This window comes from Silene latifolia, chromosome 9 (assembly GCF_048544455.1).
Source record: "Silene latifolia isolate original U9 population chromosome 9, ASM4854445v1, whole genome shotgun sequence".
Classification (NCBI taxonomy): Eukaryota; Viridiplantae; Streptophyta; class Magnoliopsida; order Caryophyllales; family Caryophyllaceae; genus Silene; species Silene latifolia.
Window position 1 is genome coordinate 146623444 of NC_133534.1, and position 21925 is coordinate 146645368.

Here is a 21925-nt window from a genome sequence, read left to right on the forward strand (position 1 = left end):
ACAACTCGATCCATCACAACAATAAGTGCTTGCTTATAATTTGAGAATATGTTTGTATGATCAATTACTATGAATCCTCTATGACCCCATGACACCCTAGTGCCTTTTATCAATTGTTTACATCCCTTTTTAATCATCTTGCTTGTTTACTTTTATTGCTATTTAGTTTAGTGATCTTCTATTCCAACCCCAAATTGTGACACCCCTAGACACCGCTACTTGCAATTGAAAATCTCACTTCAATACCCGTCCTTGGGATCCGACCTTTACTTGCCTCTTTACTAATTGTAGTTATTTGTGAAGTTATAAATATTGTTTTGGTCTAGGTGCTCCTAACAACAAGTATCGAAAACTAAACCTCTCAAGAGGGCTCGACCAATGACCCAAAAGGGTTCACCCAGACATGATGACCCGAGCGGATTCACCCTGTCGTGATGACCCAAACGATTTCACCCTAACGCGATGACCCAGACGGGTTCACCCTGTCGCGATGACCCAAATGGGTTCACCCTGTCGCGATGACCCAAAAAGGGTTCACCCTAATGCGATGACCCAAAAATGGTTCACCCTGACGCATCCTGTCGCGATGACCAAAAAAGGGTTCACCCTGACAACTAAACTCATTTTAATATTGGAATTACTTGTATGAAATAATAAATTTTTGGCGGTGCACAATAATAAAATTGCCCTTCATGATAATGCTGATAAATGGAGTTGCTTGGCCGAAAAGACGGAAAGTAAAACCTGCATAAATCACGGACAAGCAAGCATACAAATAAGGATACCAAAAGAAAAAGTGTAGATAAAACGGTTTTATACAAAAGTAATTGAGCAAGTAGGCTTGTTTAAAACAGAGTTTTCATGAGATGCTGTCTAGGGTTTAGGACTTTCGTCCAAAAAAATTATTAGGGTTTTTTCGTCTATCGTCTCTTAGGGTTCTCTTTTCTCTCGAGGTTTCCTCTCACAATTTCGATTGTGAGAGCGTTTCTTCTGGTGTTTGTTTTCTTTGGTGCTTTGTTTTCTTATGAAGGAACAAGAGATGAATGATACGTGACACGTCTGTCGCATACCTGTCAAAAATAAAACCTAACGGTCTCAACTAAAATGTAGTAGAGGCAGTCGAGTATCGAATCCACAGGGAGGTAATGCAACTACAACTATCTATTTCTAATCCTATGGTAACAATTGGTGTTGATTAAATTTTTGGTTCTAACTACGGAGTTGAAAGGAAAGAGAAATAAGCAAAGAGCAGTAAAGCAGGAAGTGAATTAAAACTATCAATAAGAGGGGGACATGTCGGGAATTCGGTTCGCTACGGTAGTTCAACAACTTAGCAGTAAATGACTCAGACGAACTAATGCGAGACGGATATTAGAAGGTCCTATCGGTCCACTTCCCACCCTAAAATACCACTAACTTAACTTTCGTCCTTATTAGGGTAGTCTACTGTTTATAGCAGGCCTATTTAGTCCAATCTTTCGATCCATGATTAATTATAGCCAGATTAATGGGTGACATAGAAGCGTGCACTCAACTAGGTCGAGAATTATAGTTATATTGCTATAGTGACAGAGTCTCTTATCGGTTCATCTAATTCATTCACTACGTCGTCATTATTCTACCGCAGATTCCCTAATCCCAACATGAAGGGGTTTAGCTACTCATACTCATAATTAATCTAACAGAATATAAATTTCCAGCAGAAGACATAATGGAATAATAATAAAATTCAATAATAAATAAACTAGGGCAGAAGAATAAATAAGGGCAACAAGAAATTAATGCAACGAAAGGTTAATTATTATTGAAAGAAGAGAGGGAATTACAATCCAAGCAAATTCCGGCGTAAAGAACTCGCAATCCGAGTGAAGCAATCCCAAAATGAAAGTAACAGTGGAGAAAGTGAAAGTAACGTAGGAAGTAACAGTGGTTTTCTAATGTCAAAACTTAGATAAATAAAAGAGATGATAGAAAGAATGACTAATAACCTAGTAAATCATAGGTTAAATAGCCCAAACACAAAGTGTTTATGCGGAAAAATAAAACACGGACTGATTAAAGCCCATAATGTCGAAAACCTCTCGATCGAGTGGATTAAACCACTCGATCGACCAATATCTCAGCAGAAGTCCCTCGATCGACCAGCAGGGTACTCGATCGAGGACTTGGTCGTGTGCATCTTACTCGATCGAGTAAGGAATAGCTCGATCGAGCCTTGGGGAGCTTAGGGACTACTCGATCGACCACCAAACAGCTCGATAGACCACCAAACAGCTCACGTCTTCACCCAAATGCCTCGTAATGCGTGCAACGACACTTCCAAGTGCAACATCTCACTCTGGGACAATCCCGTCTCCTCTAAATGCATGCAAAAAGGACGAAAAGGAGTATGGTTCTGCTACTTCCGCGATCATTCCTACAAAAAGGACAAAATACACCAAAGTAGCCAATTCGGGGCAAAATACTATAAAAACAGTATAGAAATGCATAGAAATACGTGCTGAAATAGGCCAAAAAGACTATACATTAGGCACGTATCAAATCTCCCCAAACCAAACCTTTACTCGCCCTCGAGTAAACTCAAAACTAAACTAATGGAACGGAAATGATAACTCAGAGCTAGCTTAACTTGTCTACTTGAACCGATTTAATGCAACAGAAATCAACAAATAAAGCTAAGTAGTCAATACGCAAACGAATTATAAGTCGTTCGTTCGAAATAAAGTGACCTATCGACCTTGCAAGACCAACAAAATCGGACTCTCACGTGGTCACTCTTCTCTCATGAAGCAAAGGGCAAATGTTATATGTAAAAGAGAGAAGAAAAAGACAGTCACTCGCCTAATCATGACCTACATAGCATGCATGCAACAAAAATGAAAGACAATTCAAGTACTAATGCACACACTCCAACCGATAATGTCCGTCACAGCCGAGGATTTGCAAATAATATGGGAATAGTGAGGTTCAGGTGAGAAAAGGCAAAACAAGTTATGGAATTGTGGAGATAAAAGCGTCAAGCTAGTTCCTAACAGGACCATGATAAACCATCCGGATCTCAACTGTCTGAAAGACTAAACACAGGTGCCCTTCACTTGGCACAAAACTCACTAGACTCAAAGCACAATCTCCTCAAAAATATAGAATAAGAGTGGAGGAGTTAGACGCTCACAAAGTTCCCTTTTTTAAACACCGTCTGAGGATACTAACTGGAACAACAACCTTTTTTCAATTGTACATCCTCAAACATCTTCTCAACTCTGACAAGAGGGTACAACTTTTCACAATTTTTTTCTTTCTTTTTGTACGTGAATCTCATCATTTTTTTTCTTTTCATTTCTTTCTTTCACGTTTCTCTTCTTTTTTTTTCTTTTTTCAATACTTTTTCTTTTCTTTCCTCCTTCCTTAATACAAACACCAACTCCAAACGGGAATTACGGACCAAACTGCAACGGAAAACATACCACAGAAGGACAGACTAACTAGCTTGACTAGGCAGGCTTAGTTTGGAATGTGGCTAATGGGTCAAAAAGGCAAGTTTTGGTCAATGTGGAGCTAAATGGGTGAAGGATGTAAAGAAAGGGGAATTTGCAAGACCCTCCCTGCATGTGACACCAACCGCAGACCCGAATATGTGCATTTGACGAGAAATTGAATGTCATAAATGTGCAAAAGAGATGAACATGCTATGCAAGGAGTACTACTCTCAAAATTCCTAATGAACTGGTCATGAATGGCACCAGTTATGGCTCTAAAACTCAGAATTTTTAAGTAGTTTGCCAATTTATCAGGTCAAGTCTAGACAGTCAGCTATTATTTGAACAGAAATTCGTAGACTATGCGTATGACAAAGCTAAAAACCATCAATAAAGTGCAAGGCTCAAGTGAATTGACAAGTTATAGTGCGATTTCATCACGGGAATCTACCGTTCCGACTCAACCTAAATGCAAAAATAAACGTGAAAATTTTTGAATTTTAACATTTTCTAATTTTTTTGGATTTTGGATTTTTTTTTTTTTGAAAATAAACAACAAATGCAAACTGAAAAATTAAACGTGAATGCAAAACAAATGCAGATGCAGACTCAAAAGGATGCAATACCCTCCCCAAACCAAAACGGACAACGCCCTCGTTGTCCTCCAGCATACACCAGCAGAAAAATGGGGGATGGGAGTATACAACCAATAAAAGAAAAAATAAAAATAAAGGAGACGAAATAAAAAGAGTAAGAGAACATACAAAACACGAACTTCCCCAAACCAGCCAGAAAACTGGGGAAGTGAGTAGACCAGTAGCTACTCGGCGTCGGCACCGCCGTCTCTCAGGTACTCCGACTCAACAAAACGGTCTCCCCAAACCAGCAACAAACAAGGGGAGACTCAGTCGTCATCTCGAGGCTGATCCTCCGGACCGGGTACGAATGGAGGGTCACTCTCCTCCTCTCTGGCAGCTCGCTGTGCCGCCTGCTCAGCCCGTAACCGCACCTCTCGTGCTACCGCGTCTCCTCCGGCTCCTTGATTTCCGTCTTTACTTCCTCGAAATGCGTGACATTTCCCCAAACCTGCGTAAAACACATCCAAACACATCCCAAATACCAAATACGCAGCAAACACAGTCTATAGTCGTAGTCTAAGCTAAAGAAATGTCTAAACTAATTGTCCTAATTAAAAACGTAATAAAGAAATTCAAAAGAAATTCAAACAAATATCTATTACAATTTGTTACACGGGGCATTTCTCCGTTTAATTCCCATTAGCTTTCAGTAGCCCCTTCGTGGGCTTCTGACTGGAGGGCGTCACTTCAGCGACACTGACCGTCCTCTTTGATTTCCATGAGCTTGAATTACTGTTTGCAAGAGGAGGAGGAACATAGTTCCAATCTATGTAGGTTCGAACTGTCTTCGTTCTCGCCCCTCTGTCATCTTCTTTGGCATCCTTGGCTCCAGTTTGGTTGATAATGGTCGCACCATGTCCCTTGACTCCTTTCTTGCCTTCATCTCGCACTGCGAAGGAAAACAGACGAACTTTCCTCCTTTTTGCTCTCGGTGTGAGGCGGAGGGTTAGCAATAATGACAATATTCTCCAAATTTTCATCCGGAGTGTCAATAATAGGGTCAACGAAGAAAGGGCATTGCAAGGCCGAGCTTGCATGGGAGCCCTCCGAACATGGACCGATGGAAAGTCGGCTCCTCGTCCCCTACCCGAAGGTCAAAGTCTTCCCCCCGACGTCTATTACTGCACGGGCGGTGGACAAAAATGGTCTCCCTAAAATGATAGGGGTGTGCACATCTTCGGGGATATCTAAGACGACAAAATCGACGGAATAAAGAACTTCCCGATCCGAACAGTCGTCTTCCGCTACACCTAGTGGCCGTGATAGACTACGGTCGGCCATCTGGACAGTCATGTTGGTGCAACTCAGCTTTGTTACACCAAGTCTCTTAGCTAGAGACAAAGGTAAGACACTTACGCTAGCGCCTAGATCGCATAGCGCATTATCAATCAATTGCATACCGATGTGACAAGGGATCGAAAAACTACCCGGGTCTGATTGCTTAGGAGGTAGCTTATTTTGAAATAGGGCTGACCCCACCTCAGTCAAAGCTACGGTCTCATTATCATTTATAGTCCTCTTACGTGCTAAAATTTCTTTCATAAATTTTAAATAAGAGGGTACCTTGGTCAGCAATTCAGTGAACGGCACGGAAACTTCCAAACTCTTCAAAAGCTCAACAAATTTGCCAAACTGGTAATTAATCTTGGTATTCTGCAGCCCCCTCGGGAAGGGAACTGTGATTGGTATCTCGAACCCCTTGTTTCTCGCTTCCAAAGTGTCTTCCGGAGCAAGTTCGGTACCCTTTGGACGCTTCTTACCTCTCGAACGAGGCCTTTCTGGTAATTCCTCGCTTAAACGAGCACTAGCAGGCTCTCGAATAAGCTTCCCGTCATCAATATCACTCGATCGAGCAATGTGTTCACTCGATCGAGCAGTTTCTTCATCAGCTTCAGTCGATCGAGTAAACTTACCACTCGATCGACTAACCTTATCTTCTGCTTCACTCGATCGAGCAGAAACTCCACTCGATCGACCAGATTCTTCACCATTTCCACTCGATCGAGCATCAGACTTCAGTCGATCGAGTAACTCTTGTGTCGTGAGTCCTTTTCTCTTAACGAACACTTTGTTCATCATCGATGACCTTCCTCGAGTCGATTTACGTACTTCCGGACCTTCATAAGAAAGACCGCTTCTCAACTCTATCAGATGCACCGTCTCATTTGGGTTCTTGTCATTTTGAGTCGGTAGATGACCGGGCTTCCTTGAAGATTGATTTTCAGCCAGTTGGGCAACTTGAGTCTCAAGTGCCTTGAATGCCGTGTCCTTCTGTTGTAATTGCTTTGCAATTGACTGCATCATGGACTTTAACTCACCTATCTCACTCACCCCACTAGATGACGAAGCACCTTGGTTATGAGGGTTGAAAGACGGAGGCTTCTGATAGCCTTGTTGCTTCTGGTGTGGAGGAATATAGGGCTGCTGCTGCTGATTCGGAGGAGCGGTGGGGTTGAGTACGTTCTGGTTACTCCACCTCAGATTGGGGTGGATATTCGGCTCGTAATGAGTGTTGTTTTGCCTGTAATGTTGAAAGGCAGCACATTGCTCATAAGGACTAGGACAATAATCAGCGACATGTCCATCTACCCCACACCTCGTACAGACGAAGGGACCGTCTGTCATAGCATTAACATGGTACATTCCTCCCTTGAGAGCTCCCCCTAGTTCGTACTTGTCGAACCTCGCATGAAGTGCTTCTAATGCGGCTCACGAAGAGGATTCAACGGCTCTCCTTTGGTTTCCTCTTGAATTCCCATATTCAGCCCTATGAGTGGCTAAATCATCTATAATCTTCCACCCTTTGGTTGCTCCCAAGTTGTCGACAAATCGACCATTGGCTGCGACATCTAATATAGCCCTCGATCATCATATAAACCATTGTAAAAATGGTTACACAGCTCCACTTTTCAAACCGTGATGCGGTATGGTCCGCACCCGCTTCTTAAATCGAAGCCATGCCTCGTGGAAGTTCTCGTCGGGCCCTTGTTTGAAACTTGTTATCCGAGCTCGATGGCGATGGTTCTCGAAAGCGAGAAGTACTTCTTATAAAACGTCAATGCTAGCGAATTCCAATCTGTTATGCCGTGAGCGGCTCGGTCCAAATCCCTATACCACTCCCTTGCAAAGATCGCGGAGTGAGAAGATGAACATAGTTTCTTTGATCGATCACCACACGCCCGTGGGAGGAGGTATGGAGCAGCAGTAGTCAATGAAAGTCTCCATATGCTGAGCTGCGTCTTCAGTTGCAGCTCCCCCGAACTGATTTTTCTCGACCATATTGATGTATGCAGGCTTTGGCTCGAACTTCCTAGCATCTCCCGGCAGTTCGAACCCTTTATAGAGATTGTCAGCCGTGGGCTCGGAGTGACTAACAATGGTTGCTTTCTCGGCCATTTCGGGAAAATCTGGGAAAGTAATAGACTCAACTGATGAATTGGAAACTGGAGAAGACGGTGGATTGTCTTCGAAAAGCTCGTTCTCGTAAAAGCTACCACGAGAACTAGGCTCTTCCTCTGCCTGTTGCTCTTGGAATAGTCTCCTTTTTACGTGCAGAGATCTCTCAATCTCGGGATCAAAAGGTAGTAGTGGCCCACCTTGCGACCTGCGCATAAGAAGAAACTACAGCCAAGATATAAGAATAGTTTAAGGAACGATGTTCCTTAAACTAAAAGAAGAATTAAAAATAAAACAGCTAGTAAATTGAACAATTGCCTCCCCGGCAACGGCGCCAAAATTTGACACGTCTGTCGCGTACCTGTCAAAAATAAAACCTAACGGTCTCAACTAAAATATAGTAGAGGCAGTCGAGTATCGAATCCACAGGGAGGTAATGCAACTACAGCTATCTATTTCTAATCCTATGGTAACAATTGGTGTTGATTAAATTTTTGGTTCTAACTACGGAGTTGAAAGGAAAGAGAAATAAGCAAAGAGCAAAGAAAGGCGAAGTGAATTAAAACTATCAATAAGAAGGGGACATGTCGGGAATTCGGTTCACTACGGTAGTTCAACAACTTAGCAAAGAAATGACTCGGGCGAACTAATGCGAGACGGATATTAGAAGGTCCTATCGGTCCACTTCCCACCCTAAAATACCACTAACTTAACTTTCGTCCTTATTAGGGTAGTCTACTGTTTATAGCAGGCCTATTTAGTCCAATCTTTCGATCCATGATTAATTATAGCCAGATTAATGGGTGACATAGAAGCGTGCACTCAACTAGGTCGAGAATTACAGTTATATTGCTATAGTGACAGAGTCTCTTATCGGTTCATCTAATTCATTCACTACGTCGTCATTATTCTACCGCAGATTCCCTAATCCCAACATGAAGGGGTTTAGCTACTCATACTCATAATTAATCTAACAGAATATAAATTTCCAGCAGAAGACATAATGGAATAATAATAAAATTCAATAATAAATAAACTAGGGCAGAAGAATAAATAAGGGCAACAAGAAATTAATGCAACGAAAGGTTAATTATTATTGAAAGAAGAGACGGAATTACAATCCAAGCAAATTCCGGCGTAAAGAACTCGCAATCCGAGTGAAGCAATCCCAAAATGAAAGTAACAGTGGAGAAAGTGAAAGTAACGTAGGAAGTAACAAAGGGTTTTCTAATGTCAAAACTTAGATAAATAAAAGAGATGATAGAAAGAATGACTAATAACCTAGTAAATCATAGGTTAAATAGCCAAAACACAAAGTGTTTATGCGGAAAAATAAAACACGGACTGATTAAAGCCCATAATGTCGAAAACCTCTCGATCGAGTGGATTAAACCACTCGATCGACCAATATCTCAAATAGAAGTCCCTCGATCGACCAGGCGGGTACTCGATCGAGGACTTGGTCGTGTGCATCTTACTCGATCGAGTAAGGAATAGCTCGATCGAGCCTTGGGGAGCTTAGGGACTACTCGATCGACCACCAAACAGCTCGATAGACCACCAAACAGCTCACGTCTTCACCCAAATGCCTCGTAATGCGTGCAACGACACTTCCAAGTGCAACATCTCACTCTGGGACAATCCCGTCTCCTCTAAATGCATGCAAAAAGGACGAAAAGGAGTATGGTTCCGCTACTTCCGCGATCATTCCTACAAAAAGGACAAAATACACCAAAGTAGCCAATTCGGGGCAAAATACTATAAAAACAGTATAGAAATGCATAGAAATACGTGCTGAAATAGGCCAAAAAGACTATACATTAGGCACGTATCAATACGCATGGTCAGTGGCGGCATGGGAAGGATATCGTGACTGATCAGATTTCGCAGGGTTTACCGGCGTTTGAATGGGATGATGAAATTAAGGAGGGGGAATAACATAGCAATCTTATGCTCGTGGGGAAGATTTGGGCGTCGAGAACAATTAATGTGAAGGCAGCCATCGATACCATGATCAAGTTATTGAATCCCATGAAACCAATGCTTGGTAATGTTGTCGATGCGAAGGAGAAAACGTTTGTCTTCAAGTTTGGGTTTGAGCGGGATAAAAGAAGGGTGTTCGAAGGGCAGCCATGGCACTTTGAGAAGCTTGCTTGGTGTTTCAATGAACCGAATGATAAAGGTAAACTTTCTGATGTCCCTTTATTTCGTTTACCTATTTGGGCTAGAGTGTATGACCTCCGAATTCAAGGGAGGTCGAGTACAACTAATGTGGAGAGAATAGGAGCGAGTTTGGGGTCGTTCATTAATGTAGAAATGGGGCCAAATACTGAAGTCGATAGAGCCATCCAGATTAGGGTTCTTTATGATGTTCGACAACCTTTACGGTCGTCTATCCCGATTAGAATGAAAGCGGGGAAAATAGTGGAATTTGATGTTAAATTGAGAGATTACCAATCTTTTATTATGGTTGTGGAATTGTTGGACACGGTGAAAAAGATTGTGAAGACGGACCGTATGAGGAGGGGGAGTTGAGGTTTGGGGAATGGTTACGGGCGTCGCCGTGGAAAATCACTAAGACATCGAAGGAGGTGACGGAGAATGGGAATGCTCGACGTGCTCTAACACCGGAATTTGATGCTGTTGAGAAAAAGGATAATGAAGATGATATTGCTCGAATGATTGAAAAGTTTCAGACAATTGCAATTGACTTACGGAGAAACAAAGGAGGAAAGGGGAAGCATGTTGAGGGAAGGGTCATGAGGTGCGAACAACGGGAAGAAACTGAGAAAGGGGGCAGTTCGGGGGCTGTGGTGGAGAGTGTGCGAAGGGAAGAAGGACAGGCAGATAGGGTTGGGGAGGAGGTGCAGAGTGCTGGGGAGTTTGCGTTGGACATACTGGAGGGGCATAATGAGTCATATATGGAGAAGGAGGGGTGAGTGTGACGGCTGAAAGTGCGGGGCATATTTTGAGAATGGAGGAATAGGGGATGGGGGAGGGTCAGGTGAGGAGGAAGGGCTGGACATGATGGGAGAGAGCTGGTGGTAGTGGTGAGCATGGGGAGGGAACAGTTGAAATGGGTAAACGTGGTCGAGAGGTTGATGGAGGTGATGAGATGGCGAAACGTTTGAAAGTGACGAGAGACGGGGGAGTCTTAATACCTGATGCGGAGGTTGAGGGAGCTTAACCCCGCTGGGCCCAATGAATCTCTTAAGAATTAAATGCCGGGGATTCGACAATCCCGATGCAGTAAGAGCCCTTCGTGTCCTAGTGCGAAGGGAAGCCCCGGCCATGCTATTTTTATGCGAGACGAAATTGTGTGGTCGTGATATGAGGCGGGTGAGGGAAAGCTTGGATGGGTATTTCGGGATGGAAGTGGATAGCAGAGGGAGGCGCGGGGCGTCTTGATTTTCTGTGGAGGAAGGAGATAAATTGTACGTTTATGTCTGCTTCGGCACACCATATGGATTTCACCATATATGAAGATAGCAAGGAGTGGCGTGTGACAGGTTTCTATGGATGGGCAGCTGTTAATGAGCGTCACCTTTTGTGGGAACTACTTCGGGTTCTTAGTAGGCAGTCATCTTTGCCTTGGATTTGCGTGGGAGACTTTAATGAAGTGCTCTATTCGACAGAAATGAAGGGAGGTAGTCGTCCACAATGGCAAATGAACAATTTCCAAGCAGTTGTGGATGACTGTGGGCTGAGGGACGAGACTTGGGAGGGGTACATGTTTACCTTTGATAATGGACAGGTGGGTGATGACAATAGGCAGAGTATGTTAGACCGGGCTATGGGTACTAGTGCCTGGATTGACATGTTCCCCTACGCGAAGCTGTTCTATTTGGAGCGGGAGTGGTCTGACCATGCTCCCATTAGATTGGTTCTGGATAGAAGGGTTGTGGGTGGGTTGAGGAAGCACAGGTTCCGGTTCGAACAGATATGGGTTGGGGAGGAGGGATGTGAGGAGGCTGTGATACGGGGTGTGGAGAAAGGTAACGACAATCTTGGTAGGACTATTAGCGAATGGGTAAAGGAAATTCAAGCTTGGAAGAAGAGTAATATTGGGAAGATTAATTGGGCTTTGGAGCGAAAGAGGAAGCAGCTTGAGCGTCTTAATAATGGGACGAGAACTGAGGCCGAGGTGCAGAGGAGGAAAAAGCTCGTGGCGGAAATTGCCGAGTTAAATCGACAGGAAGAACAATATTGGAGGCAAAGATCGCATGCTTTATGGCTCCGGGATGGTGACCATAACACTACTTTTTTCAATACTAGAGCCGGGGAGTGTAAGCGCAAGAATTATATTGGGATGTTGATTGATGATAATGGGACTGAACGGGTTGGGGATGAGGCTGTGGCTACGGTAGCTGTCAATTATTTTCGGGATTTGTTTGCGACATCTGAACCATCTAACCTGGCGGGAGTATTGTCAGGTTTGGAAGGGCGAGTTTCGGAACAAATGAATTCGCTGCTTCGTGAAGAGTACCGAGAAGAGGAGATTGTCGAAGCTATTAGTCAGATGCATCCGCTCAAATCTCCGGGTCTGGATGGAATGAATGGGTTGTTTTATCAATCTTATTGGCATGTAATTGGACCCGATGTAATAAGCTCGGTCTTGAGAATTTTGCGAGGAGAATCATCACCAGCTGAGTTTAACAAGACTAACATTGTCCTCATCCCGAAGAAAAACCTCCGGATAAAATGCGAGATTTCCGCCCCATTAGTCTCTGCAATGTGGTGTATAAACTAGTTTCCAAGGTCCTTGCCAACCGATTAAAGCTTTTCTTGGGCGATATCGTCTCGGAGAATCAAAGTGCCTTCACTCTGGGCCGTTTAATTACGGATAATATTCTTATTGCCTTTGAGCTGTTTCATTATATGAAAAATTCGAGACATACTGAAGGGCATATGGCCATTAAATTGGACATGGCCAAAGCTTATGATCGGGTGGAATGGTCCTTTTTTAGCAGGGTTCTCGTGAAATCTGCTTACCAATTGTTGGCGGGAGAATGGTTAGACATGGCAGAGCAGTCAGATTCGACGAATATGAGATGGCTATGGAACAAGCTTTGGAAAGTACCGGTTTGGCCACGCGTAAAACTCTTCTTCTGGCAACTGTGTAATGATGCTCTAGCAACAAAGGCAAACATCGCTTCTCGAGTTAAAGGTGAGTCCTCTCTTTGCTCTTTATGTAATTTGTCTGACGAGTCTAGTATACATTTATTTAGAGATTGCAGGATGGCGAGATAGGTGTGGGAGCAGCTGGAGTTACGGTGGGAAGATGAGGAACGGACAGTAGGAGTAAGGTGTTGGGTGGAGGAGCGTTGGAGGGATATGAGTGCAGCGGAGTATGGTAAATTTATGGTGGGGTGTTAGGCAATCTGGGAGCATCAAAATAAGATAGTGTTTGACGAGGTGGAGGTGGAACCTGAGAGGGTTTGTAGGCGGGTTTAGGATGTGCTAAGTGAGGGGGAGGGGATAGTAGACAGTGGGTGGAGAAACCGTGGTAGGACTGGCCGAAGAGGGGATGTGGAGAAGGTGGATGCGTGGAAAGCGGCTCCGAGGGGATATGTAAAGATAAATATGGACGCATGTGCGAAGGAGGGAGAAGGGACTAGCGCGGGGATTGTCTCTAGGGGGAAGGAGGGGAGGTGTTGTGGGGGATGGCAACGGTTCGAACAGAGTAGTGGGAGCCGAGTATTGTTGAGGCGGTGGCGATGTGGAAGGGCCTAAATGAAGCGAAAGTGAGAGGTCTGCGGAAGATTGTAATGGAAAGCGACTGTCTACAGCTGATTGAGTCTCTCAAGGGGAAGCAGAACGGAAGAAGTATTTTTTTACAAGTTACTGATGATATTTTACTTTTATGTAATGATTTTGAGTCTGTTTTATGGTCACATACTAGTCGGGTCAATAACTGTGTAGAGCATTGCTTAGCTCATCTTTCTCCTAGAGTCATTGCTAGAACGGTATGGTCGAATGTACTACCGACGAATGCTCAGAATGTTGTACGTTTTGATATTTCAATGTTAGAGTAACACCTCCGGGTGTTTTCATTAAAAAAAAAAAGCAAAAGTGTAGATAAACAGGTTAAAGAAAAGAACGAAAAGAAATAAAATGCCAAGAGATCTAATATTTGGCAAGTTGACCGATCCTCCTGTTCGCTAAATTTCTCAGCAAAATCAAACAACACCTTGTAATACACTGTCAAATTTCATTAAATGAAATCAAATAAAAATATAAGGCTTTGTCATCGACCACCTCCAAATAAATGAAGTCATCCCAAACCATGGCTTCTGAATACAACTTTTTGATATTGGCATAAACATCATCGGGCTGACGAAAGTGGTGAATGTAAGATATCAAAGTCTAGATTACAAGTGTGTGCGGCTTTGCGAATTCTATACCATTTCCACTCCGGGGAATAGCATAGAGTGAGACGTCCAACATGCGTGAAATATGAGGCTTCCATCAGTAGATTAAGATTTACGAGCTGAAATTTTTGAATCAATTTAGGCCACGACCCTGCATATCAAGTCATCAAGACATCAACTTAACAAAGGATGAAAGATATCAAATGTCGTCTGGTGTACTTAGATAAGCAAACTCACCCTAATAACTTCTACCGAAAGTGGACGAAGCAAGACGAGAAAAAAAGGGCCTCACAATCCCCCCCGATAAGAGCCTTGCTGCCTCATCGATATAACTAATATAAGCGCCATCATCCAGTACAAGCGTCGGACAAGAGATGAAATAGCTAAAATTTACAAGCTAAGAGCAATATTCCTGCAAGCAAGAGAGGAAAGTAATCAAGATATATCATATCGAGAATTGAAAAAGTTAGAAGAAATTTCAAACATCGAATATTGATTTCGGGTTGACCGTCGTTATACATCCGTAACTAAGTACGCGTTTTGGCCATCAAATGCACAATGAAAAAAAAATGCTACAATGAAGCTAAAGCAAACACAAAGTTTGCTTCTAGTTCAAGAATTATTTCTGAAGTTTCCAAGCATTATATCTGAAGATGCCAAACACAAGCAAAGGAGTCGTATTAGAATAAGCTAATGACAAGGATAGTGGCAGCAACTAAGTGTAGGAAAAATAATTGCAGTAATCGAAGGGAACAGAAATACCGTAGCAGAGACGGTAAGCGAGATCAGAGAATAAAACCCGTAAGTAGTGCCGTGGTAGAAGCCACTGCCTTGAAAACTATTTCTCCGGTACGATCGTGGTGGCGATCAGCTAGTACCGGTAGTTCCCCAAGGATAACACTACAGTCTCCACGCAGTTCCGCCCACTCAGAACTGTGAGACTTGGAACGATTTAATCACCAGTACCCAGAAACTTTGATTGAGCAGAGAAGAGAAGGAAAGAAGAGAGTGTGTTTTGTTGTGTGTTTTTGAGGAGCAGATCAGAGGCTATAAATAGCCTGATCAGAGAGCCAAAAACCGACTGCAGCATTGTAGGAGTCAAGGGCTGGAAACGTAGAGTGATACTCTCACCCACTAACAGCATTTGACTAAAACAAACTGACTGTTAGGTTTAACAAATCAGTAGCAAAAACAACAACTCGGTCTAGGCCCAAAACGATTGGCACAGCCCGCCGCAGGCGATTGCCAAATCCCGAATCACGAATCCCGATCCGGGCCGGGCTCAGGCACGGCGCGCGCGCGTGTGCGAGCTGAATTAAGCACCTCCGAAGGCTTCCACAAAAGCCTCCAATGACCCACTAGTGATAGTGAAAGGTAAGAGGAGATATATAAACACATAAAGCTCTCTTTTCCTCACCAATGTGGGACAATTGGAAAAAATAGAAAAGCCTCACAAAGCCCCTATTTCCAACAATCCCCCACTAGGGGTGCCAGAGACAAGAAGGAAAGAATTCTGGGTAAAGGAAGGATTGGATACTTAGGTATCAATATTTTTCGAGTTGAATTGACACTTTAGTGCAATGAGGAAACAACTTACTTACAACGAGAGAATATCTTGCAATTTGAATTCCTAGCCGAGCTTCGGTCGATACCCCCCACAACACATATCATACCTTCAGATTAAGATTGTTCCGCGAAAGTGCAACTCGCTCTTTTAGAGCTATGCGTTTACCTCGGTACTAATAGATGTGTTCAGAAGACATCTTATAGTCTAATGATCGTTACACCTACGTAGGTGACTCAAGTGCTTCTCAATAGCACTTCTCACATGAGACATTAAGAATCTAAGTCCAACCTGGTGTATGATCCATCAATGCGTCTCAAAAGCACCACCATAAAGGCTATGAATCATACAACGCCATAGGAATAGAAGCTTTAGACCTAGTCAAGTCTCACTCTTGACCTAAGGACTTAAGCCCCATTCCCCTCGACGTATCAACGACTAGTCTCCTAGCCAGCCCTTTAGTAAAGGGATCAGCAAGATTGTTTTCGGACTTCACATAGTCCAAAGCAATCACTCCATTGTCTTGGAGTTGTCTAACTGCAGCGTGCCTTATTCGAATGTGTCTCTTTTTCGAATTGTAAAAACTATTCTTTGCAACACCAATAGCAGCCTACGAGTCACAGTACAGGGAGACCGGTGTTAGCCGTCCGCCCCATACTGGTATATCAGCTAAAAGGTTTTTCAACCATTCAGCCTCTTGTCCTGCCAACTCAAGAGCTATGAACTCAGATTCCATGGTAGAGCGTGCGATACAAGTCTGTTTAGAGAACTTCCACGATATGGCACCTCCACCCATGGTAAAGACATAACCACTAGTAGAACATATCTCATCGTTACCTGCAACCCAGTTCGCATCAGAATATCCCTCTAACACAGTAGGAAATTTACCATAATGCAAACATAAGTCAACTGTTCCTTTTAGGTATTTTAGTAAATGACGAAGAGCATTCCAGTGTTCATTACAAGGGTTATGTGTATAACGACTCAGTCTACTAACTGCATAAGCAATATCTGGTCGAGTACGGTTCATTAAAAACTTCACACTACCTAGGATTTTAGCATACTCTTCTTGGGAAACACTCTTGCCCAAGTTTTTACACAATGGTACACTAGGATCATAGGGTGTTCTAGCAGGCACATCATCAAAGCAGTTAAACTTCCTCAACACTTTTTCAACATAATGAGATTGACTTAGACAGATTCCATTGGAGTTTCGGATGACCTTAACTCCTAGGATAACATCAGCTTCTCCTAATTCCTTCATCGCAAATTGTGATGACAAAAATTCTTTGGTTCTAATTATCACCTCCAAATTATTACCAAGTATTAACATGTCATCAATATATAGGCATATAATTACACAATCAGATCCCATCATTTTTGAATAAACACATGAATCAGAATTGTTAACCACATATCCATTACTTATCAAAGTGTTGTTAAATTTCTCATACCACTGTTTGGGTGCTTATTTCAGTCCATAAAGTGACTTGTTCTGTTTATACACTTTACTCTCTTGACCCTCAATCACAAAACCTCTTCAAGTTGAGACATATAGATCTCTTCCCTTAGTTCACCATTCAAAAAAGCAGTTTTAACATCCATCTGATGTATAACAAGGTTATGAATAGCAGCTAAGGCGACAAGAGTCCTAATAGTCGAAATTTTGGTCACGGGAGAGTAAGTATCAAAATAATCAATACCCTTCTTTTGTGTAAAGCCTCTAACTACAAGTCTAGCTTTGAACCTCTCTATTATACCGTCAGGTCTCATTTTCTTTTTAAAGATCCATTTACTCGTAATGGGTTTACTACCTTTAGGTAAATCAGTCAACTCCCAAGTCTGATTTGACACAATAGGGTCAAGTTCACTTTTAATAGCATCTTTCCAAAAATTAGCATCAATGGATTTCATTGCCTCACTATAGGTTTTTGGGTCATCTTCTATTAAAAAAGCTGAAACAAACTCATCACTAGCACAAACAGTGTATCCAAGTTCAGACAATATAGTTGTATCATAATCATCACCAAAGTTCTTTGGGCATCTAGGTCTTTTACTTCTTCTAGGTTCAACAGAAACATCAATAGAAGTGCTAGCACTAGAATGTGAAGACAAATCAGGAGATGCAACAGATAAACTAGGAGATGGTACAACAGTTTTCTGAAAAGGAAAAACATGCTCAAAAAATTCGGCATCTCTAGCCTCAGATATAGAACGGTCACTCAAAGACATAAATCTATAAGCAGAGCTATTTTGAGCATAACCTATAAACACACAATCATAGGTCTTAGGTCTAACGGTAGGTCTCCTAAAATCAGGTAAACCCACTTTAGCCAAACACCCTCATACCCTAAGGAAGCTCAGGTTAGGAGGATAACTCTTCCAAATATCGTAGGGTGTCTTGTCATTTTTCTTATGAGGTAAACGATTAAGAATGTGACAAGCTGAAAGAATTGCTTCCCCCCACATATCGTCAGATAGGCCAGAACTTAAAAGTATAGCATTCATCATTTCTTTTAAGGTTCTATTTTTACGTTCAGCTACACCATTGGATTGGGGTAAGTAAGGTGAACTAGTCTCATGTATTAAACCGTTTGCAGCACAAAAGTTGGCTAGGTAACTGGATTTATACTCACCACCTCTATAAGACCTTACCCTTTTAATTTTTCTGTCAAATTGGTTCTCAACTTCATTCTTAAAGTTTATAAAAGATTGTTCTGCTTCATCTTTAGTCTTAAGCAAATAGACATGGGTGTATCTAGAACAGTCATCTATAAACGTAACATAATAATTCTTACCACCTCTACTTGCAACATTTTTAAAGTCAGCCAGGTCGGTGTGGATTAACTCAAGAAGACTCGTGTTCCTAGTAGTCACGGGTTTACTAGGCTTCTTTGTAAACTTAGCCTCAACACAACTAGGACATTTAGAGAATTCTTGACTCGTCAAACTCGGAATTAAACTCATAGTTCTAAGTTTTTTAATGTAATCCACATTCACATGACCTAACCTACCATGCTAAACATCAATAGACTCAGCGATATAAGCAGAAGAAGATGCAATATTATTAATAGCAGAATCAGTGTTCAATACAAAAAGACCCCCAGAAAGATAACCCTTGCCCACAAATTCCCCATTATGCGACATTACCACCTTGTCAGCCTCAAAAACAAGTTTTAAACCAACTTTGTTTAACAAGGCACCGGACACAAGGTTTCGACGCAATGAGGGTACAAATAAAATATTACTGAGAGCAAGTGTTTTCCCCGAGGTGAGTTTGAGAAAGATCTTGCCTTTGCCCGTGATCTTTGCAGATGAAGAGTTACCCATGTAGTTGCATTCCCCATCAGCAACTTCCTCAAACTCAGCAAATAACCCCTTATCAGCACAAAGGTGTCTCGAAGTTCCAGTATCCAAGACCCATTCAGTAACATTACCCACCGGATTAGCTTCCACAACCACAAATTTCGCAATAACATCATCATCACAAAGAACATTGGCCTCGTGATTTCTTCTCGAGCATGGTAGGCTTTGTGACCAGTTTTTCCACAAACATAGCAGACAATAGGACCCTTAGCAGCTTTCTGAATCTTAGGAACTGGTTTGGTATGCTTCCCTAGATCATTCTTCTTAGCAGGACCCTGGTTCTTACCCTGACCAACCTTGGCTTTACCCTTACCCTTATATTTCTCAGCATAAGACGGACCACCAGACTCAACCAGATTAGCTTTAACAAAGAACAACGAACAGAACAAACAGATTGACTAGCAGGAAGGTCTTTAAGGCGATTAGCCTCCTCGGTCCTAATATGTCCTATAAGTTCCTTAAGGGACAGGTCTTTCTTTTTGTGCTTAAGTTGGTTTCGGTAATCAGACCAGGAGGGAGGGAATTTCTCTAGCAGAACATTAGCTACAAAGATATCATCAAGTTTCATGCCCTCATTCACAAAATCAGCACATAAGTTTTCATAGACATGGACTTGATCCATGATAGGTTTCCCGTCAGCCATTTGAAATCCCAACCATTTTCCCACAACGTATTTCTTTTTTCCCGTGTCATCAACCCCATACTTAGTTTCTAAAGCCTCCCAAATAAACTTAGCGGACTTATTCACAGCAAATAAGTCAAACATGGTGTTTATCATATTATTCAAAATGTGACACCTAGCAGTTTTGTTGTCCTTCACAAATTTTGCAATATCCTCTTCATTGGACTTAACATCTTTAGTAGCAGGAGGGGTTGTCTCAACATCAGTAGGGGTGATAGGCTTAGGCGGGTCATTAAATATAACATAATCAATTTCTAACTGCTCAAAATACATCAACAATTTCTGGGACCAACGCTTATAATTGTGACCATCCAACGACTCCAGTTTCGACATATCAGGAACAATTTTCGAAATCACAGACATGGTTACAACAACAATAAATAGTTTTCAAATTGTAGGAAATATAATTGCAGTAACCGGAGGGAATAGAAATTATAACAACCTGACCCACCACTATCGTAACACAATGCAATAAGATGGGTGTGCACTTTTGGGCCAGTTATTTGTCCTCACTTAAGCCCAAAAGCACAAGGCCTTGTTCCTAAGTGGTGGGTGGAATCCCTTATAAACATATCACAACCTCCTCAATTCCCCGATGTGGGACAACCTTACTCTCAATAACTTGGGGTGTTACAGAAATACCGTAGCAGAGATGATAAGCGAGATCAGAGAATAAAACCCGTAAGTAGTGCCGTGGTAGAAGCCACTGCCTTAAAAACTATTTCTCCGGTACGACCGTGATGGCGATCAGCTAGTACCGGTAGTTCCCCAAGGATAACACTATAGTCTCCACGCAGTTCCGCCCACTCAGAACTCTGAGACTTGGAACGATTTAATCACCAGTACCCAGAAACTTTGATTGAGCAGAGAAGAGAAGGAAAGAAGAGAGTGTGTTTTGTTGTGTGTTTTTGAGGAGCTGATCAAAGGCTATAAATAGCCCGATCAGAGAGCCAAAAATCGACTGCAGCATTGTAGGAGTCAAGGGCTGGAAACGTGGAGTGATACTCTCACCCACTAACAACATTTGACTAAAACAAACTGACTGTTAGGTTTAACAAATCAGTAGCAAAAACAACAACTCGGTCCAGGCCCAAAAAGATAGGCACAGCCCGCCGCAGGCGATAGCCAAATCACGAATCACGGACCCGGACCCGAACCTGGATCCGGGCCAGGCTCGGGCACGGGCACGGCGCGCGCGCGTGCGAGCTGAATTAAGCACCGCGCAAGGCTTCCACAAAAGCCTCCCTTGACCCACTAGTGATAGTGTAAGGTAAGAGGAGATATATAAACACATAAAGCTCTCTTTTCCTCACCAATGTGGGACAATTGGAAAAAATAGAAAAGCCTCACAAAGCCCCTATTTCCAACACTAAGTTCATGTTGTGCACACCTAACATGTGAAAAGAAGGAGAAGACTGTACATACATGTGTCGTTCCTGTTCAAATCATCGCATGTCTCGACAGCCCAGATTCGATTTTTGTTGTGTCGAAGAAAGAAATCATCAGTTAAGGTAACACGAAGGATACATGTCTTTAGTTACGATGGTTAATCTCAAATCGGAAAACATGGAAGGTAGCAACTCTTCTTATGCTCGAGTAAGGTTATTTGACGAGGTTTTTGAACAAGAGAAATTAAGATGCCTTTAGCTTCCTTATATAGCTTTCGTGGATCGTCTTTCAATCTTAACCCTACTACGAGATATGGAAATTTATTGATAGGGCAAAAAGAAGGAAACCGAGAAGCGTTTGTGTTCTTGTGTGATACTTGCCTTAAACAAAGACTGTTGATTTCCTATTGGTCTAGCTCCAATTACTATTTTAATACATTAATAATAACGTTACACGTTTGTCTAAAAAAAAAATTAATAATGACGTTTATCTAATGATGGCATTCATAAGACCATGTAATAGGGATATTACGTAACTTGTACTAAACTCAAGTTTTACCCAGGTATATTATGAAATTACAAGGGTGAAACAAATATAAAATAGAGGATCAATGTGTTATCCGTCAAGTCAGATAATGACAGGAGATGCTAAAGCGACGGGTCAGCTTTACAACAGGTTTTGGCTGACTTTCAAGTTAAACAAAAAAAAAATGTCATTCGCCAAGTCAGATAATGATAGAGTGACATTATAAGAAAAAGTGTCTTTCGGTATCATTGTGACGACGAGTTCGGGTACCTGATGACTTTCAAGTCAAACAAGAAAAAATGTGTTATCCGCCAAGTCAGATAATGACAGGATGACGAAAAAATAAAGCTACTACCTTTACGGCATGTTTGGGTACACATCGACTTTCAAGTCAAATCAAAAAAATGAAACTACCTTTACAACAAGTTCAGGTACGCCTCGACTTCCAAGTCAAACACAAATTCACCCGCTAAGTTAGATAATGACAGGGTGACATTGCAACATAGAAGGTTATCCTT

The 21925-nt window shown here is 42.2% G+C and overlaps 1 protein-coding gene across 1 annotated transcript; it reads left to right on the forward strand.

The window, feature by feature from the left end:
* The first annotated feature begins 10952 nt into the window (after positions 1-10952).
* On the forward strand, positions 10953-12260 carry LOC141601726 (uncharacterized). Its single transcript, XM_074422025.1, has one exon. The coding sequence runs from the start codon at positions 10953-10955 to the stop codon at positions 12258-12260; it is 1308 nt and encodes a 435-aa protein (XP_074278126.1).
* Positions 12261-21925: the final 9665 nt, after the last annotated feature.

Excerpts from the sequence above, each read along its gene's own strand:
- LOC141601726 (XM_074422025.1), top strand. The coding sequence starts at position 10,953 with ATGTCTGCTTCGGCACACCATATGGATTTCACCATATATGAAGATAGC.